Source organism: Vipera berus (genome assembly GCF_964194415.1).
Source record: "Vipera berus genome assembly, chromosome: 10".
NCBI classification, from domain to species: Eukaryota; Metazoa; Chordata; class Lepidosauria; order Squamata; family Viperidae; genus Vipera; species Vipera berus.
Genome location: NC_138213.1, coordinates 22680131 through 22702915, shown reverse-complemented (window position 1 = coordinate 22702915; position 22785 = coordinate 22680131). Strand labels below are relative to the sequence as shown.

Here is a 22785-nt window from a genome sequence, read left to right as displayed (position 1 = left end):
AGGGATCTTTTGACGATCTAAAGGACCAGGCTGTGGGCAGATCTTCATGGAGATAATCTATCTCTATGGTCACAAAGAGTTGACACTGATTTAATGGCACCTATTCCATCAAACAGCAAACTAGCTAAAGTTTAACATGAGGGAGAACCCAATATAAAACTCATATCTACAGAAATAGAGTATGACAATGATGAAAACTGTCTTGAATGCATTTGGGTCAATATAAAAGGGGGGGGGAAATGACATTGACATAGGTGTATACTATAGGCTACCCAACCAGAGGAAATAATGAACTTTTTGCTACTCAGTTAACTAAGGTATGTAGGAAGCACATCACAATAGTAATGGGGGACTTTAAATTACACTGACATCAACTGGGAGACAAACTCTGCACCAAGTGGAAGATCAAACAGATTCCTTGCAAACCTAGCAGAGAACTAGGGGCTCAGCCATATCGGACTTAATTCTCACTAGCAGAGATGAAATGATAGAAGGTGTTGAAGCCACAGGAACCTTAGGGGGAGTGATCATGCAATATTGGAATTCAATATTATGCAAGCACAAGCAATAGAACATAGTCAAACTAGAGTCTTGGACTTTAAGAAAGTTAATTACAACAAAACGTAGAGCTTGGGAAGGATTCCATGGCTGAGAATCCTCAAGGGGAAAACAACTCAAGAAGCTTGGGAAATTTTGAAAAGTGAGATTATAAAACCCAGTCTAGCAAAATACCAATGAAGAAGAAAAATAACAGCTCACAAAGGAAACCAGCAGGGCTGCATAAAGAACTCTGATAAATTGAAAGACAAAAAGGACAAATATAAAAAGTGGAAAGAAGGGTACATAACTAAGGCAGAATATCAGCAAATAGCCCAAGCTTGCAAATATGAAGTGAGGAAAGCTAAGGCTCAAAATGAACTAAGGCTTGCGACAAAAGTAAAAAATAACAACAAAAAGCTTTCAACATGTAAAAAACAAGAAAAAAGTCAAGGAAACAACTGGTCCCTTAGTGGGAGAAAGTGGCAGGAAGATGACAAGCAACAGGGAGAAAGCAGAACTACTTAACTTGTTTTTTTGCATCCATATTTACACAAAGGGAAAAGAAACAGCCCAACCTATCAAAAACTACCGCAAAAACATTAGAAACACAAGTTAAAATAGGCAAGAAAATGGTAAGTGAACACCTGCCCACCCTAGACGAGTTCAAATCACCAGGGTCAGATGGATTACACCCCAAGGTTCTAAAGGAACTGGCAGATGTGAACTCAGAACCACTGAACTATATCTTTCAAAGATCCTGGAGCACTGGGGAACTACCAGAGGACTGAAAAATAGCTGATGTAGTTCCCATCTTCAAAAAAGGAAAAAAATGGACCGCAATACCTGGGAAGATTCTGGAAAAGATATCAAGCAATGAATCAGCAAAAACCCAGAGGCAAAGTTATTACTAAAAGCCAACATGGGTTAAAAACAGATCACGCCAGACAAATCTTATGCATTCTTTGACAAGGTGACAAAATTAGTGGACTAAAGGACTGCTGTGGACATAATTTACTTGGATTTCAGTAAGGCATTTGATAAAGTTGACCACAACCTACTACTTGATAGGACAGAAAAATGTGGGATAGACAGCATCACCACCAGATGGATTCGTAACTGGCTCACCAACCGCATTCAACGTGTAGCCCTCAATGGAACTGCATCTACATGGAAGGAAGTATGCAATGGGGTACCCCAAGGTTCTGTTTTAGCTCCAATATTCTTCAACGTCTTCATCAATGATTTGGATGAGGGGATAGATTTGCAGACAACACCAAGCTAACACTCCAGAAGATAGGCTTAAGATACAGAAGGATCTTGAACAGACTTGAACATTGGGCGCTATCTAACAACATGAAATTTAATGGTGAAAAAAGTAAGGTTCTACATTTAGGCAAGAAAAACCAAATGCACAGGTATACTTTAGGAGGTACCTTGCTCAATAGTAGCAGCTGTGAGAGGGATCTTGGAATCCTAGTGGACAATCATTTAAATATGAGCCAGCAGTGTGCTGCAGCTGTCAAAAAAGCCAACACAGTGCTAGGCTGCATTAATAGAGGGATAGAATCAAGATCATGTGAAGTGTTAATAGTCCTTTACAATGCCTTGGTAAGGCCACACTTGGAATACTGCATCCAGTTTTGGTCACCACAATGTAAAAATTATGTTGAGACTCTAAATATAGGGTACAGAGAAGAGCAGCAAAGATGATTAGGGGACTGGAGGCTAAAACATATAAAGAGCAGTTGAGGAATTGGTTATTTCTAGTTTAATGAAAAGAAGGACAAGGGGGGACATGATAGCAGTGTTCCAATATCTCAGTGGTTGCCACAAAGAGGGAGTCAAGCTATTCTTCAGAGCACCTGAAAGCAGGGCAAGAAGCAATGGATGGAAACTAACCAGAGAGAAACAACCTAGAACTAAGAAGAAATTTCCTGACAGAACAATTAACCAGTGGAACAATTTGCCTCCAGAAGTTGTGAATACTCCCAACACTGGAAGTTATTAAGAAAAGATTGGACAGCCATTTGTCTGAAATGGTATAGGATTTTCTGCCTGAGCAGGGGGTTGAAGACCTCTAAGGTCCCTTCCAACTATTATTCTAATTCTATTCATTATTCTTCCCAGGTATTGATGTTAGGCTAATTGGTCTGTAATTTCCTGTGTCCATTTTTTCCCCTTACTTGAAGATGGGGACCACATCAGCTCTTTTCCAATCCTCAGGTAGTTCCGTGGTGCTCCAGGATTTTTGGAAGATATGGTACAATGATTCTGAGATAACATTGGCCAGCTCCTTCACAACTCTAGGATGTAATCTGTCAGGTCCCAGTGATTTATATTCATCAAGGTCAAATAGGTGTTCTCTTACCATTTTCTCGCTTTTTTAATTTTAATTTTTAGTCTGTCTTTTACAGTTATGTTTTTGGTAGGTTGGGCTATAATTTCTTTTTGTGTGAAGACTGATGCAAAGAATGAGTTAAGCAGCTCTGCTTTCTCTCTGCTGCCTGTTACTTCCTTGCCATATTGTCTCTTTAGCAGACTGACTGTTTCCTTGACTTTTTTCTTGTTATTTGTATGTTGAAACTTTTTTTTATTATCTTTGGCTTTTGTTGCAAGTCTTTGTTCTGCTTTTCTGACTTTATCTTTGCAGATTCTGGCTATCTGCCGATACTCTGACTTAGTTATGTGTCCCTCTTTCCATTTTTGTACTTGTCCTTTTTCTTTCAGTTTGTTAGATCTTTGTGCAGCCATGCTGGTTTGTTAGATTTCTTGTTTTTCTTTTTCAGTGGTATTATGCTGGACTGGCCAGTAGAGTGTCACATAGCTCTGCCCTTGGCACTATGCAGTTTAACATGATTCACAAAGGAAAAAAAACTGTACCGCCCTGATCACAGTTCATTTGCAATAGTTGTAGGTGGTTCTGGATCCCACCACTCAAAAAAGAAATTGACAAATGGTTTCCCAGTACAAGGTGGAACTGCCTGCCCAAATTCCCGGGTGCCCTTCTTGATTCCTAGATCTGTCAGCGACTTAAGACTAAAAGTGTAACAAATCCCCAAATCAGCCTAGGAACAATATCCAGGAGCTAATGGAGGACCACTGCAAGATAACATGGTATTCCGTACACCAGCTGCACCTTCAGCATGTTTCTATGGACCACAACCATTCATGGCATTTGCTGTCAGACCTGCTGAAATTTAAACCTCTAAACAGAAACGATCCTTGGCTCCATTTATTAGAAGTCAAGTGTATAGCAGTAGTGCATAGTCAGAACTGAAAATTGCATGCTAAAACCCCCAAGTTCAACTTTTGCCTCCCTCAGCTACCTCCCTGACCAATTAGGTTCATGCAAGATGTTTTGGGAATGGTCACTTCAAGTGTAGGTTGATATGCATCTGGTTTTTCTCCCAGCCAGGTGACCTTGAAACAGTATTCTGGGGAGATACAGCAAGGGTGGGGGGAGAGTACAGCTTTCCCCAAGCAGCAGTGACTTTCGCTTTCCCCCAGGCAGCCCCCATTCCCATCCACCCTCCCCATAGTTCATGGCAGATTGTCACCACACGATATCGAAGCATAAGCAAGCATGAGATGGCAGCTGACACTTGCATTGTGCCACATGCAGGACAGTGGCTCCTGTCCCCTGTCCTGCAGAGGTCTCAAGTGATGTCATGGCCACTCTCCCTCTTGGCCTTGGCTTGCTGCTACTGAAGGACCCAAAAGGCAAATAAGCTGGTTTCTCAGTGCTACCTCCATGCCACCAGGTCTCCATAACACATGGCAGGTCTCTCCACTTGTCCACCCCCAAGGAGCACAGACCAGAGCAGCAGCCAGAGGAGACTGAGGCACCCAACCATGTGGCCCTCTGGGCTCAGGACCTGAGTCACTGGCTTAGAAGGGACAAGCCAGTTTTGTAGAAATCAGCAAGCCAAGAAGCTCTAGTTGGTTGGTCCTCCTCATCCCCCATTCTCCCGCTGTGGGACACCTGGCCCACTGAATCAACTGATCTTCTGATCTAGCTTCCAAAGAGTTCTGAAACCCCGTAGCCAGAAACAGCCAGAGCAGCGGTCCTCCAGTCTCCTATTCTTCATTGTTAATGCTCTCAGTCATGTATTTTGTATATGCATGCATTTTAATTTTATCAGGTTAATTTCAAAATGAAAAAGAAACTTCTAACAAACTTCAACCAAAGATTTCAGTTTTATTAAGCGTTCTGTAAATATTTCCCAACAACAAAATGTGAGAGTGATTTAAAGTACCCTTTTTTAATAAGCAAGTTAATGCAGCAGCTGTATTTCCAGGCAAAAGGCAGGGTGAACTGAAAGGAAACAGAGATACTGGCTAACAATTTCTGCTGGGCCAAAGGCCACACCTCAGCCTCCTCCCCCCCCCACACAGAAATGGCCTCCTGGGGGGACAGTGATGACATCAGTTGAAATGACCCCCCGTTTCATTCTTTTTTCAGGGGGAGAGGTCAAGAGTGCTGTGGGCATGGTTTGCTTCCCAGACGTTCCCATGCTCATCTGGGCAAAAGGCCCACCACCAAAACTCTACAAGTTTACTGCCACCTCCTGGTGAACTTTGGGCTGCCAATGGGGTGAGGGTGGGTTAGAGGGCTTTGGGGCTGTCTTGCCTGAACCCCTGTCCAGACTGGGCAGGCCTGATCTGAGGATCTGGATGTCAGATCCCTCATGTGTGCCTGGGCGGCTGTCCTCACGAAAGGAGGGGAGGGGGGTCTCACAATGAAAGTGAGGCCTGCACTGCAAGGGTGCATTTAGCTGCCACCTGCAAGGGGGAGGCCAACTTCCCCTTGTGGGTGGAAGCACAGCTGTCATTCACACTTACTTCAACCCAATTCAGCAAATTCTCATAGGAATGGCCGTCAGCTATAAAGGGCGCTGAATTCAGGAGCTCAGCCACAAACTCCTTCGCTGTGATCTGCAGACGCTGTAAGAAAGGAGGGACTCAAACTCCAGAGCCAGAACCTGACGCTCCCTGCCTTGCCAGGCTGAACTGTGCTGAAAGAACCCCTGGGAGGGAAGGAGCAGCTCAAATGCTGGGAACCCACCATCAGGCTCCGGGGCTTGGAGCCACAAGGGAAAGGCAAAGCTTGCTATAGCCCAGGCACCTCTGGGCGGGAGGGCAGCAGATGCCTTCTTACCCACAACCTCTGGACCAGAAGCTCTACTTTGGCAGTGGTTTCTTTAGGATCCTTCTGTCTTATAGAATCCAAGATGACATCCGTGAGGAAGCCGTGGCACTTCTGGGCATAAAAAATTTCTTCTTGTGTTAATGGAAAGCTCAGAAAAACAACATCTGCAAGAGAAAAGAGATTGTGACCCTCAGCTCCTGCCTTTCTACCCAGCTCCGTGCTCTGCCTTTGTAGTGTATGCTCTTAAAGCATAGACGGAATGTCAGCACAGCAGGGGGCTGGACAGCTCCAGGCTATAACCGCTTTTGGCGGGAAAGCCTGAATAGAGCTAGTCGTTGACAGCCCCAGGGCATGGTCAGCTCTGGCAGGAAGCCAGGGTTTAAATCCATTGGCCACCTGCACTGGCGGGAAGCCCAGGTTTGAATCTATTGGTCGCGATTCACCTGGGCAGGTATAAAGAGACGCCAGGTAACCCCTTTGCTTCAGCTTCATTCCTGATCCAATAAAGAAGTACTACCCAGTCCAAGTGTCCGTCTCTCTGTGCGACCACGCGACTTTGCAGCCTTCTTCACCCCTTTTAGATCTTTTGAGCTGGGAACGAAGCCCATGGAGGAGGGATGGCGGCTTCCTTTGATTTCCTTCATTCAAGAGTAACTTAGCCCCAGGCGAGCCGCTATTCCAGCCAACATATGCAAAGGTCAGAGGCACAAGTGGATATCCAAATTACCCAAAGGCTCAGAATGAACAAAGACTCGCAACGAAAAACAAAGACAATAAAAAGGTTGACTCAGCCTTCCATCCTTCCGAGGTAGGTAAAATGAGGATCCAGATTGTTGGGGGCAATAAGCTGACTTTGTAATAATGCCGCTTGGGGTGGGGGTGAAAGCCCTAATAAGCAGGCATATACATAGAATGAAGGCTATTGCTAAGCACATTAGATTGTAAGCCGCCCTGAGTCTTCGGAGAAGGGCGGGATATAAATGGGATTAAAAAAAAAGTTTCTTTCAAGATACAAATAACAAGAAAAAAGTCAAGGAAACAGTTGGTCTGCTAAAGAGAGAAGATGGAAGGAAGTAAGAGGCAGTAGGGAGAAAGCAGAGCTGCTTAACTCATACTTTGCATCAGTCTTCACACAAAAAGAAATTACAGCCCAACATACCAAAAAACCAACTGTAAAAGACAAATTAGAAACAAAAATTAAAATAAGCAAGAGAATGGTTGTCAGAATCCATTTATATCCCATTCATAAAACTCTATCTGTATGTTTCTAAAATCTTATACCGTTCCCTGGATTCTGCCATTTTTCAAAGGAGGAGAAGATGTTAATAGGTGCAAGGATTGTTTATTCAGCCTGCCCGGAGGCTGTCTTCAAAGACCAGGGGAAGTACCTTTGAACTGAGAACAACAAAGGAAGTAGGGGGAAGAGATCTGGTTTGTATCTCCGATTAGAATCTAAAAGGAAGGAGGTAATTGTCGTAAAGGCATGGGAAGATCCCTCTTTCCCATGGAAGGGTTTGACACCTGAATTTTCATTGATCCGGGACTGACCAGATGGTTTGAGGGGAGGGGTTGACTCGGGGACTCTTTAAAAGTACCAATCTGTAACACAGTTTCAGATCCTGTCTAGTATTCCATTACCAATCATGTTTTAGTAAAAGCTCCTTTTGGATAATTCCTGTTTCAAGAGTTCTTCTTTCCTAAGATGTGGATTGGGGTGGGTCCTGACATTGGTAAGAGAATACCTATCCAACCTTGACTAATATAAATCACTGGATAGATTACATCCCAGAGTTTTGAAGGAGCTGACAGATGTTATCTCAGAACCATTGTACCATATCTTTCAAAAATCCTGGAGCACTGGGGAAATACCTGAGGATTGGAAAAGGGTTGATGTGGTTCCTATCTTCAAGAAAGGGGAAAAAACAGACCCAGGAAACAACAGACTAGCCAGTCTAACATCAACACCTGAGAAGAGCCTGGAAAAGATAATCAAAAAACAGATCTGCGAACAACTAGAAGCAAACAAATTATAAGTAGTAGCCAGCATGGGTTTGTTAAAAAAAAAGATCATGCCAAACCAATCTTATCTCATTCTTTGATAAAGTGACCAAATTAGTAGACCAGCGAAATACTATGGACATAGCATACTTAGATTTCAATAAGACATTCAACAAAGTAGACTACAATCTACTGCTTGGTAAGCTAGAAAAAGGTGGAATATAGACAGCTTCACCACCAGATGGATTTGTAGCTTGCTGACAAACCGTATGCAACGAGTAGTCTTCAATGGCACTACATCCATATGGAGAGAAGTAAGCAGTGAGGTACCACAAGGCTCCATCTTAGGCTCAGTACTCTTCAATACCTTTATCAATGACTTAGATGAGGGAATTGAAGGGGAACTCATCAAATTTGCAGATGACACTAAACTGGCAGGAATAGCCAACACCCCAGAAGACAAACTCAGAATCCAAAAAGATCTTGACAAACTTGAACAATGGGTCCTATCCAACAAAACAAATTTTAATGTGGAGAATTGCAAAGTTTTACATTTAGGCAGGAAAAATCAAAGGTACAAGTACAGATTGGGTGAGACCTGGCTCAAAACAGTAACTGTGAAAGGGACCTTGGAGTCCTAGTGGATGATCACTTGACTATGAGCCAGCAGTGTACAGCAGCAGCCAAAAAAGCTAATATAATCCTGGGTTGTATAAACAGAGAAGTAGAATCAAGTTCACACGAAGTATTAATATCACTTTATAAAAACCTAGTAAGACCACACCTGGAATACTGCAACCAATTTTGGTAACCATACTACAAAAAAAGATGTTGAGACCTTGGAAAAAGTTCAGAGAAGAGCAACTAAGATGGTCCAAGGCCTGGAGACTAAACATATGAAGAACGGCTGCACGACTTGGGTTTAGCTAGTCTAAAGAAAAGAAGAAACAGGGACGACATGATAGCAGTCTTCCAGTATTTGAGGGGCTGCCACAAAGAAGAGGGAGCCAAACTATTTTCCAAAGCACCAGAGGGAAGGACGAGAAACAATGGTTGGAAACTGGCCAAAGAGAGAAACAACCTGGAATTAAGGAGAAACTTTCTAACAGTGAGGACAATTAATCAGTGGAACAGCCTGACGTCAGAAATCATGGGTGCTCCATCACTGGAGGTTTTTAAAAAGAGACTAGACAGTCACTTGTCTGAAATAGTATAGGTTCTCCTGCTTGAGCAAGGGGCTGGATTAGAAGACCTCCAAGGTCCCTTCCAGATTCTATTTCTATTTCTATTAATTCCTATTCCTATTCCTATTCCTATTCCTATTCCTATTCCTATTCTATTCTATTCTATTCTATCCTATTCTATTCTATTCTATTCTATTCTATTCTATTCTATTCTATTCTATTCTATTCTATTCTATTCTATTCTTCTATTCTATTCTTCTATTCCCTTGAGAGAAAGTATTGCTGCTGATAACTTCAGGTTGGGGGGAAAAAGGCTGAAATGGGACAACAATCCAAGAGATCATCAGGACAGGACTGAATGTGTGGAATAAGTCCTGGATGGTGTCTGGGAAAATGAGTCCTTCAGTTGTCCTGATCATTTGACCTTTCTCAAAATGGACTCACAGCGTAACAACCAGCAAATCCAATGTATAATAACATGAGATTTTAGAGTGACGTCTTGCTGCGGAGGGCAGGAAATGAGATTTCCAAATATATTTTTGGAAGTTAAGTATATACAGCCTACCCTAGGAAGTTATCCACATAACCCAGCTGCAGTCAAGAGCATACCTTTGTCCACTGGGGGTGCCAGGGCACAGGCTAGAGTAATCTCTTCAACGCCTGTGCTATAGAGAATGCTGCCTTCATGAAAGACACAGGAACCATCGCCTGGCACAATCGGAGGGTGCTCAACTTTAAGAATCAAGCCCCTTACATCAAGGGCTTCACAAGTAGCAGTTTCTTCAAGGGCTGTTCCTGCAGAGAATGAACAAAATAATCCCATGGATGATTGGAGCAAGGCAATATATGATTACAGTACAAAATCTCAGCCATTGCAAGCTTGTATTTCCACAGACTTGTTAGATTTTGGATGTATGTGTCAGGACCCACCTCAATCCACATCTTAGGAAATAAGAACTCTTGGATGCAAGTTTAGTCCAACAAGGAAAATGTTTACTAGGATGGAATCGATTGTGGGAATACAAGACGGAATCTAACAAAGTTACATTTCAATCCTATATCAAACATTCCCATTTCAGCCCCTCCCCTCATCCATTTGGTCAGGCTCTCATCAGTTGCTAGGTGTCAGGTCCTTCCATGGGAAAGGGAACTCTCCTTGGTTTTATGGTTATTGCTTTCCTTTTCAGTTGTAAATGAAGATACAATCCAGACCTGTCTGTCCCCCTCCCTCCCCCAGTTAAAACATCCCCTGTTGTTTGAAAATCGCTTTAGTAACCATCCTCTCCCCCCCCTCGGAGAGATGGCAGAATCCCCAGAAATAGCACGTTGTTCTACCTATACAATTATGAAATGTGATATAAATGGATTCTGACATTCGGCTCTCCTTTCAGAAAAAAGATGAGTCCATCTGTGGGGAAAGAAAACATATAAATGTTAGCCTGGTTTGTTTGGATATTCTGTATGAAACCTCTTAAGCAACTTAGGTGCTTTAACATGGAGTTTGTTAACCCACTCATTTTCTGAGGAGGGGAGGTGTTTCCATGCCACTAAATATTGTATCGTTCCATGGTGTTTTCTGGAATCTAAGATTTCTTTCACTTCAAAATGTTGTTCTCCTTCCACCATGATGGGGGGTGGTGGTGGTGGGATTTTTTCTCGTAGTGGTGATTGTTGTTCTCTCTTTAATAGACTGCAGTGGAAGGTTGGGTGTATTCGTCTAAGATTTTTGGGTAGTTCTAATTCAACTGTTACTGGGTTTATGATTCTTTTAATTGGAAAGGGTCCAATATATTTTGGTCCTAGTTTTTTACAGGGTTGGAGTGATTTCAGGTATTTTGTGGATAAATATACCATCTCTCCTACCCTAAATGGTGTGGGATCGGTTCTTTTTTTGTCTGCCTGTGTCTTGTATGCTTTTCTGGCATCTTCCAATGCTTTCCTAACGATTGGTCATGTATTTTGTAATTGAGCAATCCATTCCTTCAGATCAGGGATAACCGGTTCTTTTGGAGTTAGTTCTGGTATTGGGTTGAAACTCTGGCCTGTAGCTACTTGAAAAGGAGTGTAACCTGTGCTTGAGTGGACTGCATTATTATATGCTACTTCTGCAAAAGGCAGTAGGTCCGTCCAGTCGGACTGCTGAAAATTAATATAGCATCTCAGATATTGTTCAAGTATATTATTAAGTCTTTCAGAAGCTCCGTCTGTCTGAGGATGGTGACTAGATGACAGTCCTTGGGTGGTTCCTAAGAGGGATAAAAATTCTTTCCAAAATGCCGACGTAAATTGCACCCCTCTGTCAGATATGATGCGTTGTGGTACCCCGTGCAATCTGTAAATATGCTGTACAAAAAGTTTTGCTAATACTTTTGCGGTCGGGATTTTTTGGCAAGGTATGAAATGTACTTGCTTAGAGAACAGATCTGTGACAGTCCAGACTACGGTGTTTCCATTACTTTCTGGCAGTTCTATGATAAAATCCATGGCTATTTCTTTCCATGGGGCTGAGGGGTTTGCCACTGGTTGTAACAGACCTGGCGGTTTCCCTTGCAGTCTTTTGGCCATTGCGTAAATTTGACAGCTACCCACATAGCTTTCTAGGTCCTTTTTCATAGATGGCCACCAAAATTGCCTTTTAGTTAAGTGTAAGGTTTTTAGAAAGCCAAAGTGTCCTGCTGATTTTGTATCATGGCACAGTTGCATGAAATTGATTCTCTGTGTGGCAGGTATATATAGCTTCTCCCCCACCCATGGCAGTCCATCTTTAATTGTGCACACATGTTTATTTTTCTGGAACCATTCATCACTTTCCAAAGATTTCCTGAATTCTATTCCAGTTTGGCTATCTACCTTCGGCTTCATTTTTTCTTGTGCCCTGGTGGTGACTGGTGCTGCCAGTTGTTGTTCCGGTACAAGTGGTTTAAAGTCAGTAACTCTTGTGCTGTTATATTGGGGCATGCGGGATAATGCATCTGCCAGGAAGTTCTTTCCCCCTGGTAAGTGTTTGAGAGTGAAATTGAATCAGTGAAAATGTTGGGACCAGCGGGCTTGCTTAGGAGTGAGCTTCCTGGGCGTTTTTAGTGCTTCCAAATTTTTGTGGTCTGTCCAGACCTGGAAAGGTATTTTATTTCCTTCTAAAAATTGGTGCCATGTTAGTAATGCCCACCTCAATGAGAATGCCTCTTTTTCCCATATTGGCCAGCGTTGTTCTGTTTCTGTGAGTTTTCTGGATGTGTATGCGCATGGTTGCAATGTCCCCCCATCATTTTCTTGTAATAGTACGGCTCCTACCGCTACATCACTCACATCTGCCTGTATTACAAAAGGTTTGTCGGGATCTGGGTGTTTTAGGACAGGTTCAGCAGAAAAAAGTCTCTTTAGCCTCTCAAATGCTGCTTGACATTCCATTGACCATTTCAGAGGCTGGCTGGGTTTCACGGGTGACCCCCCCTTCGTTTTCAACAAATTTGTGAGGGGCATGGCTATTTGGCCAAATGCGGGGATGAATTGGCGGTAGAAGTTTGCAAACCCCAGGAAACTTTGCAATTGCTTCCGTGTGCGGGGGGGTGCCCACTCTAGTACTGCCCTGACCTTCTCTGGGTCCATTTCGATGCCCTCTGGGGATATGCGATATCCCAGGTAGTCGATTTTTTCCTGATGGAATTCACACTTCGATAATTTAGCATATAAGTGGGCAGCTCGCAACTTCTTCAGGACTGCTCTGACTAGTTTGATATGTTCCTCTTTGGTTTCTGTGAAGATAAGGATGTCATCGAGGTAAACCAGGACCCCCTTATATAGGTGCTCTCTCAGCACGTCATTAATTAATTGCATAAAGACTGCGGGGGCCCCTTGCAGTCCGAATGGCAATACTTTGAATTGATAGCACCCCATTGGGCAGTTGAATGCAGTCTTCCATTCGTCTCCTTCCTTATTCCTAATACGGTAGTATGCTTCCCTCAGGTCTAGTTTGGTAAAAATCTTTCCTTTCGATAGGTGGGATAACATATCCTTCATTAGGGGAAGGGGGTACAGATTACATTCACTAATTGTGTTCAAATTTCTATAGTCCACAACCAAGCGAAAAGACCCATCCTTCTTCTCCCTGAACAGAACTGGGGCGGCCACTTTGGGTTTGGCAGGCTCAATAAATCCTCTTTCTAAGTTTTTCTTTATGAATCTCTCCATTTCTGCCATTTCCCTTGGGCTCATGGCATACATCCTGGGTTTTGGGAGTTTTGCCCCAGGTTTGAATTCTATGGTGCAGTCTGTGGGGCGGTGGGGGGGAAGCTCATCTGCTCTTTCCTCACTGAAAACCTCAGCCAGGTCCCTGTATTCCTCCGGTATCTCTGGTAATCCCTTCTCTTTCCCCACTGCTGCTGTCTCCTCCCTCTGGGTTTGGGGGGGTGCTTTTGGAGTCTAAGTTCTTCTGCCCCCCCTTTGGGAAATTGAGTTCTGCTGTCCTCCAGTTTATCCCGGGGTTCCATTTCTTCAGCCATTCCAGTCCTAGGATCATTGGGCATTCCATGCCTGGGGCCACTATAAACGTTATGTCCTCCTCATGGGGCCCCAGTGATAGGTGGATTGGTAAAGTGGCTAGGGTGGCTGGTCCTCCCCCTGCTATTGTCCCTTCTAATTGACTAAAAGAGATTGGTTGTTTTAGCCTCCTCACTGGGATGCTCAATCTCTCCACCAGCGTTGGGCTGATAAGGCAGCAGATGCACCCAGAGTCTATCAGAGCTTTTATTTTGGCTGCTTCAGGCATAGGGGAAGCTAATATAGTCACTGTCTTAAGTATGGGTGGAAGGGGTCCACTTACCAATGGTTCTCCCTCTGAGCTGTCTTCCGAGTTGTCCACCGTCCCTGCGGTGCAGGCCGGAGTCCAGTCCCAGTTCCTGGCAGGAATTGTGGACTCTACAGCCTCTGTCCCCTTCATGGAAGATTCTTTTGTGTTGCCTTGGGGCTTCCCCGGCTTCTTGGAGGATGATGCCTCTGGTTTTCGTGGGGGGGCTTTTGAACGACATTCTGCAGCACGGTGGCCCTCTCTCCCGCAGTTGAAGCAACCTGTTGATTTTTTGGCTGTGGCTGGTGGTTTTTCCCCCTCGCGTGTTTGCTTGGGTGGCAGGCGGCCCCATGGTTTTCCTCTGCGGTGTCTCTTCAGTAGGTCTATTTCCACTTCCTCCGCCAGGATGTACCAGTCGTCGAGGTGGGGTGGGTCTCCTCGAGGCAGGCAAGCGTCATACAGGTCGTAGTTCAGACCGTCTTTGAAGTGGCTAAGGAGGATGTCTTCTGGCCAGTTCAGCTTGCTGGCAATGGCTCGGAATTCTTGGGTATAATCAGCCACTGCTCGCCTGCCCTGCCTCACCGTTTTGATTCTCTCCCGGGCCTTACGGTCAGCCAAAGGATCCTCGAACCGACGCCTCAAAGATGACATGAATCGGTTGAAGTCGTTGAGTTCTGGGGCGTTGGAGTCATGCAAGTTCACCACCCAGTCTGCAGCCATCCTGTCCAGGGCAGATTGCACAATTCGGATGCGTGTTTTGTCACTGGGGATGTCCCGTCCGTACTCTTCCATGTAGCTGAGGACTTGGGTTAGGAAAAATCCCAGTCGTGATGGCTCCCCCTTGAATTTGACTTCCAGGGGCGGGAGTCTTTGGCTGGAGCGTTGTCTGTGCCGTGGCCGGTATCGCTCCTCATCCTGGTCCCCATCTGTGGTTCTGGGGGTGGTGGGTACTGCTGAGGCAGCAATTCCTGTTCCATTGGACGGCCCCGGGGTTTCAGGTGTTGGATCCCCTCCCTTACCTTTCCAGTTGCGTCCCCAGGCGCTGCCTCAGTTGCGATTCTCAGCTCTCTCCTCCCTCAGTGAGCTCAGGGTTGCTTTCATCAGATCAATGGCCTTTTCCAGGATCCGCTCCTCCTCGCTGGCGTGCAGGGAACTCTCCATCTCTTGCCTCCATTCCGGTTGGTGGTTACTACACCTCAGGGTCGTTTCTCCCGAAGCCTTTTCCCACTCACTTTTCCTTCCAACGCCCATCAACCACCGGGGTTTTCGGTCGTACTGCTCCACCGCTTCTTCCCCGGGGGAATATGCTGCTTCAGCTTCCCATCGTCTCTGGGATTCCATTTGGGCTTCCCTCCTCTCTTGCTTCGTCGCCAGACATTGTATTTGTTGCAAAGTCCCCCGGTAAGGTTTTCCCTTCCAGGTTGACTCTTAAAGCAGATTCCGTCTACTGTCAGGACCCACCTCAATCCACATCTTAGGAAATAAGAACTCTTGGATGCAAGTTTAGTCCAACAAGGAAAATGTTTACTAGGATGGAATCGATTGTGGGAATACAAGACGGAATCTAACAAAGTTACATTTCAATCCTATATCAAACATTCCCATTTCAGCCCCTCCCCTCATCCATTTGGTCAGGCTCTCATCAGTTGCTAGGTGTCAGGTCCTTCCATGGGAAAGGGAACTCTCCTTGGTTTTATGGTTATTGCTTTCCTTTTCAGTTGTAAATGAAGATACAATCCAGACCTGTCTGTCCCCCTCCCTCCCCCAGTTAAAACATCCCCTGTTGTTTGAAAATCGCTTTAGTAACCATCCTCTCCCCCCCCCTCGGAGAGATGGCAGAATCCCCAGAAATAGCACGTTGTTCTACCTATACAATTATGAAATGTGATATAAATGGATTCTGACAGTATGTTACTTTCCTTGTTATCCACGTGGCCTTGAGTAAATTACTCTTCTAATCTAACTGTGAGTTGAAATCTGAAGGACAGCTTGTTCCATAAACACACTTTCCCTGCCTGAAGAGTTAAAAACTTGTGAAACTACTTGCAGCCAGAGGCTGCTGAAGGTGTGTGTGTCTTACTTTGTTCTGCGGCTTGCCAGAAATGTGGGAGCATTTGGGGAACATTGAAGCAAATAAAGGGCGGTTTGAACAGCCAGTTGACTGTTTTGCCTCTGTGCTGGGTCGTCACACAGGTTCTGAGTGTTCGAGGAAGAAAAGCAAACTCAGGATTGAATCGTTATGATGCCTGTTAGTTTCTATCACTAATCAACTTGCCATAGAAAAGGGGGGAGTAGTAGAAAATGAAGGAAGGAATTTGAATGCCAAGAAGCCATTCACAGACCATGAAAGCCTGCACTACACCAAGGTCATTGCTGCAGGTGCTCAATGGAGAAGTGAAGTGTTCCCATAACAAAAAGTATTACTGTTGGACAATTGAACACCTGGTGGGTGGGGGAACAGGAATGTATTTAACTAAGCAAGCTTCCGCATGGGAAAATTCAGCTGGTTTCATGGACTTTGAATTGCAGCCAGTGGTGACACAGTCTAAAGTGAGAGCCGAGAAATCAGAACAGCCGCTAACCATGGGTCACAGTCCTTTGGTGGAGCAGCTACGTGAGATGTTTGGTGCAATGGAAGTGCATGGAGCAGCACCCATGAAATCGCCAATCAGGGGAGTGGGGCTTGGAACAGGCCAGGCATTGACAGCCCGATCCCCTTCTCTGCCCCAGCCAATGGCACTGGGGTGTATGTAGCAGGGAAGTAGCAGGACCCACTCTGGTGGTAGCCAGAGTTCCTGCGGCAGCCCCACAGGACCCTATAAAGACGCAGACTGCTACTCGTCGCCTGAAAGCTCTGAGGCAGGGTCAACGCCCCCTACAGGGCTATATCAGCAATTTTCGGCTGCTTAGCCAGGATTCCGCCTGGAATGAGGCTGCGCTCGTGGATGCCTTCCAGGATGGATTGTCGGAGGAGATGTTGGATGAGCTGGCCCGTGTGGATATTCCCTCAGACCTGAATGGGCTGATCCATCTATGTCTGCGGATCGATGCTCGGTTGCAGCAGCGAAGGAGTCGCCGTGCCACCCCACAGACCCCTGCAGCCCCTGTTGTGCACGAGTCCCCAGTTCAAAGGGAGGAGCCAATGGAGCTGGGTGCCGCCAGGTCTTGTCTATCGGTGACTGAAATGAACAGACGACGATTGGAGGGGTTGTGTTTTTACTGCGGGGACCCTGGACATTTGGTTGCTTTTTGCCCAAAGAAGCGACAGCGGGCATCAGTGACCGAGTCTGCCCCGAGAAAGTCCCCTACTTTTCTGTCGGGAAATGCCCCGAGCTCGATCAAGACGGTGTGATAGATCGGGCGTCCCACAACAACACTGAGCGACGTCTTTCCGATGCTGCCTGTGGACCTCCACGGCATCTGATATTGGAGGCACGTCTGATCCTTCCTGGCAAGCCAGAGGGGATTCCAGTCCATGCCTTAATTTATTTTTATTTTTTTATTTTTATTTTAATTCCATTTATATCCCGCCCTTCTCCGAAGACTCAGGGCGGCTTACAAGCTTAGCAGTAGCCTTCATTCTATGTATATGCCTGCTTATTAGGGCTTTCACACACACCCCAAGCGGCATTATTACAAAGTCAGCTTAATTGCCCCCAACAATCTGGGTCCTCATTTTACCTACCTCGGGAGGATGGAAGGCTGAGTCAACCTTGAGCCTGGTGGGATGCGAACCTGCAATAATTGCAGGCAGTTGGTGTTACTTAAGGAGGCATTAGCCCACTGCTCCACCAAGGCTCTGATTGACTCTGGGGCCACCACAAATTTTATGGACTCAGCATTTGTGGCCAAATGGGCTGTTCCCCAGTGCCCGGTGGTACCGCCCATGTTAGTGGAGACTATCGATGGTTGAGTGCTCCTGTCTGGGCCAATTACGGCCGCCACGCAACCATTATGTATGGCCATCAGTTCCCATGTGGAGGCCATCCAGTTCTATATCACCTCAGATCTGCATTTCCCCGTGTTCTTGGGACTGGCGTGGCTCCGGGCGCATGACCCACAGATCTATTGGTGACAGAACTTGGTCACCTTCCCAAGCTTGCAGTGCGTGGACCACTCCCGCCATATCTGTGCCGGCCAGGTGGAGGGTTCCCCAGGGGTTTCCTTGCCTCCCGAACTGTCCGACTTTGCTGATGTGTTCAGCGAGACAGAGGCAGATCAATTACCCCCGCACAGGCCCTATGACTGCCCCATTGATTTAGTCCCTGATGCGCCTCTCCCAGTGGGGCGTTTGTACTCTGTGTCGGACCCCGAGTTGGCTGCATTGCGGGACTTTCTGGAGAAGAATTTGGCTCGCGGTTTCATCCGGCCCTCGTCCTCGCCAGTGTCTGAACCTGTGCTCTTCATCAAAAAGAAGTCGGGCGAATTGCAGCTTTGCTGCGATTATAGGAAACTCAACGCCATCATGGTGTGCAATCGTTACCCGCTGCCCCTCATCCCCGAACTCTTGGACCGACTCCGGGAGGCTAAGATCTTCACGAAACTGGACCTGCGTGGAGCTTACAACCTCGTCAGGGTTCGGCCGGGTGATGAGTGGAAAACGGCGTTTGGTACTCGCTATGGACATTTTGAGTACACGGTGATGCCATTTGGCCTGACCAACGCCCCCGCTGTGTTTCAGCATTTCATGAACGACATTTTCCAGGATTTGTTGGATCAGTTTGTCGTGATCTACTTGGATGATATCCTGATCTACTCCCCGTCGCGTGAGGTCCACCATCAGCATCTCCATCAGGTCCTGCAGCGACTCCAAGAACATCGGCTGTTTGCCAAGTTGGAGAAGTGCCAGTTCTACCGGGTGACCATCGATTTCCTGGGTCATCGCATTTATTTATTTATTTATTTATTTATTTATTTATATTACATTTATATCCCGCCCTTCTCCGAAGACTCAGGGCGGCTTACAAGCTTAGCAGTAGCCTTCATTCTATGTATATGCCTGCTTGTTAGGGCTTTCACACACACCCCAAGCGGCATTATTACAAAGTCAGCTTATTGCCCCCAACAATCTGGGTCCTCATTTTACCTACCTCGGAAGGATGGAAGGCTGAGTCAACCTTGAGCCTGGTGGGATGCGAACCTGCAATAATTGCAGGCAGCTGGTGTTACTTAAGGAGGCATTAGCCCACTGCTCCACCAATTTCTCCTGAGGGCATCGCCATGGAGCCGAGTAAGGTTGAGTCTTTGCAGAGTTGGCAACCCCCGCGTCACGTGAAGGATGTTCAGCGACTTCTTGGGTTCGCCAACTATTACCGAACTTTCATCCCTGGGTTTGCTGCCTTAGCCCCCCTCACCCGGCTCCTGCAGAAGAAGACTCGGTTCCAGTGGAACGCTCCAGAACAACGGGCTTTCCAGACTTTGAAGGAAGCCTTCATGAAGGAGCCCATCTTGAAGCATCCTGACCCACAACGACCGTTTGTTGTGGAGGCGGACGCCTCCGACATTGCCATTGGGGCAGTGTTACTCCAGGCAACGACGCCCAGCGGTACCCTCTTCCCTTGCGCGTACCATTCACGAAAACTGAACCCTTCGGAGCGCAATTATACAATCTGGGAGAAGGAGCTGCTGGCCATCAAAGTGGCGTTCGAGGCCTGGAGGCATGATCTGGAGGGAGCGCGGCATCAAATCGAGGTCCGGACGGACCATAAGAATTTGGAAAGCCTGCAGACCGCTCGGAATTTGAACCAATGCCAGATCCGGTGGTCTCTTTTCTTTGCGAGGTTTGACTTCCGGGTTCGGTACATACCTAGCGGGTACAATCAAAGAGCGGATGCTCTGTCCAGGAAGCCCGAATATTCCCGAGTGGAAGACAAGCTTCTGCCCAGGACAGTGATCCCCGTCGAGACTTTTGCTGCGGTGCAGGAGCCGGTTGATATACGGGCTCGGATCCGGGAGTCACAGCAACAGGACGTGTGGGTGGCTCAGCGGAAGGAGGAGGTGGGGCCAGATTCTCCTTGGTCGGTCACGGATGGACTCTTGTATTATCGTGACCGGTTCTACGTTCTGGGAGGGCCACTCAGGGGACTCATCCTCAGCCAGTGTCACGATAACCCGGCGGCGGGGCATTTTGGCCTGTTCAAGACCCTGAACCTGGTCTCCCGTACCTTCTGGTGGCCCCGACTCCGACACGACGTCCAGTCCTATGTCACTTCCTGCATCCCCTGCAGGCAGGCCAAGTCAGCGACAGGGGCCCCGCCTGGATTACTGCAGCCCTTGCCGACACCCAAAAGACCCTGGGGGGCTGTGTCCATGGACTTTCTGACGGATTTACCCCCATCCTCTGGTTTTACAACAGTGTATGCTGACCAAGATGGCGCACTTCATCCCCTGTCGCGGCTTACCGTCAGCCCGCACCACTAGTCGTATGTTCATTCAGCAGGTGTTTCGGCTGCATGGCCTCCCTGATAGAGTCGTCTCTGATAGGGGGGCCCAGTTTACAGCCCGCTTCTGGCAGGAGTTGATGCATGCGTTGGATATCAAGATTTGCCTCTCATCCGCGCATCATCCTCAAACTGACGGGGGAACCGAGAAGGTCATCGGTATCCTGGAACAATATCTGCGCTGCTACGTTAATCTGCAGCAAAACAATTGGGTGGACTATCTGGCCATAGCTGAGTTTGCATTTAACAATTCGCAGCACACCTCCACACAGATGACACCGTTCTTGGCCAATGTGGGATATCACCCCTGGTTTATCCCCCTTTCTCCCGTGGACTCACCGGAGCCGGCAGCGAACGACTTCATGGCAGAGTTACAGGCGATCCATCGATTGGTGCGACGTCAGTTAGAGAAGGCCAAGGCCGATTACAAAAGGTTTGCTGATCGGTCAAGACGGGATACGCCTCCACTATCGGTGGGAGATCGGGTCTGGTTGTCCACCAGGAACCTACTGTCAACACGGCCGGTGAGAAAGTTAGATCACCGATATTTAGGACCGTTCCCAGTCGAGGCTGTCATCAATCCGGTCGCCTATCGCTTAACTCTGCCACGTTCCCTGCGCGTGCACCCAGTCTTTCATTGGTCTCTGTTGGTCCCCGAGCAACCGGCCTGTCCACTCCGCCGAGCGGAACCTCCCCCATCAGGACCTTGTGATGGAGGCAGCACCCCCGAGTACGAGGTCGCCAGCATCAGGGATTCCCGTTGGCTGAAAGGTCGTTTCCAGTACCTGATTGAATGAAAAGGTTACGGACCAGAGGACTTCACCTGGGAAGACGCGACCGCCGTTCATGTCCCTGCGTTGGTGACCGCTTTTCATAAACAATTTCCATCCCGACCGCATCCGGATCGGCAGACCCGGGGGAAGGACCCTGCGGTGCGGGATAGTGTTGTGATTCAGGGTCAGCCTGTGGGTTCGGCAGTTGGGTCGGATGACTCAGAGGAGGAGGAGGAGGGGGGTGTTGAAGAGCTTGATGAGAGTCCTCAGCCAGGCCCCTCTCATCTGGTCACGACGCAGACCCAGCTGTGTGAGCCTGACAGCGTGGATGAAGATGACCCACAGCTGGCCCTGTTCAAGGACGCCCGACGCAGGAGGCAGTCAATCAGGAGTAAACAGAGGAAGGCAATGGGGCTCCTCGGAAGGAGGCAGAGAGAAGCCACGCCCTTAAGGGGGAATGCGTGGGAGGGCTGGTTTGCTGAAGGCAACCGCTTGAAAAGCTCCTGTTTCTTGGTTTGTGTCTTGTTCTATTTGTAGCAATAAATTTGGCAGGCGTAATTCCAGCCTCTTGCCTTCTTGTAAAAGGGGTTGTCCCTGCCTTTTCTGCAGGGCCGGTAGAAGGCTGGTACAGAACACCATGAACCTGGAAGGAGAGGCCACTGAGTGGCATTCCACAATGAAAGGGCTCTGGAACTGGGGAATGTCAACGCTTTCTTGGAGGGGCTTCGAGGCAGAGTTGGGGATACTGCACAGGCCCACCAAATGGAGTCTGGAATCCGCTGCATAAGGCAGGGAAGTTGATCAGTGGCTGAGTACATTTGGGAGTTCCGCAGCTTGGCTGGGAGACTAAGAGGGTGGCTGGAATGCTTACCTGGTCTACCACTTCTGAGACAGGCTGAGCAGAGAACTATATCAGAACTGCCTACCATGGGGGATCCCAGATGATCTCCAAGCGTGGTATCAGCTGGGTACCACAGTGGAACTAGACCTGTTGGAGTATCGGCAGCACGCAGCTCCAGAGAGCCACCCGCACCAAGCCCAAGAGAAGCTCCTGCCAACGCACAGAGGAGGGGGGCTCCCCTTCGGCTGCTAGAGAGGGTCCATGACATCCTGCAGGAGCTTACTTTTGATGTGGGAAGGAGGGTTATCAGGCTGCTAACTGCCTAGCCCCTCAACCTGCATTGATGCCGAAGACCCCGAGCCAACCAAAGTCGAAGAAAATACCAAAGAAGATGAAGGAGAAGATGTGGGCAGCGCAACAGGTCATGGAGATTTCTCCCCAGTTTTATAAAGGGGGGGGGAACTCCAACCCCCGAAAGCCTAGTCCAATTTTCTCTAAAAGCGACAACAAGGGGGAGGACAACCCGATGGTAAGTGGAGCCATCGCCCCATTGACTGCCCGAGTGGAGGTTTTAGTGCCCCAGTCAGGAGCAAAGGGGTCTTTACTGCCTTGCTGGACTCAGGGTGCATCCGCTGCTTAGTCAGCCTGCAGATGGTGGAAAGGTTGGGACTGAGACTAAGGAGACTAAGGCAGCCCATGAAATTTGAGCAAATAGTTCACTCATGGTGTGTGTGTGTGTGTGCTGCGCATGCGGCCTACCTTACAGAGCCAGGAAGCCTTAAGGCAGGAAGTCATGAAGAAATTATTCAGTTTATCATTGCCCCAAAGATGGCAGAGACCATGATACTGGGGTTGTCATGGTTGAAGAAATGGAATCTGTCAATTGACTGGGGAGCAATGAGTGGCACATGGGGAGGAAAGTTAAGAAAGTGCAGGGGGTGTAGAAGCCGCCAAAAAGTGAGCACCGATGGCTGTGGAGGAGAGAGTGGAACCAGTTAGAGCACTAGCAAAGAACAAGCAAACTGAGTCGAGCATCCCGAAAGAATACTGAGATTTGATGGAACTAGTTAGTGAGTA

At 47.3% G+C, this 22785-nt stretch overlaps 1 protein-coding gene across 1 annotated transcript in view; it reads right to left on the bottom strand.

The window, feature by feature from the left end:
* Positions 1-4658: 4658 nt before the first annotated feature.
* Positions 4659-22785, bottom strand: part of KCTD19 (potassium channel tetramerization domain containing 19) — a gene marked incomplete at its 5' end in the record, with an annotated part of 77349 nt that continues 59222 nt past the window's right edge. Inside the window, 4 exons of the mRNA XM_081335686.1 lie at positions 4659-4855; positions 5383-5484; positions 5699-5853; positions 9481-9666. Coding sequence (XP_081191812.1) covers positions 4742-4855; positions 5383-5484; positions 5699-5853; positions 9481-9666 — 557 coding nt within the window. The 3' untranslated portion in view covers positions 4659-4741. The remainder of the gene's footprint in view (positions 4856-5382; positions 5485-5698; positions 5854-9480; positions 9667-22785) is intronic.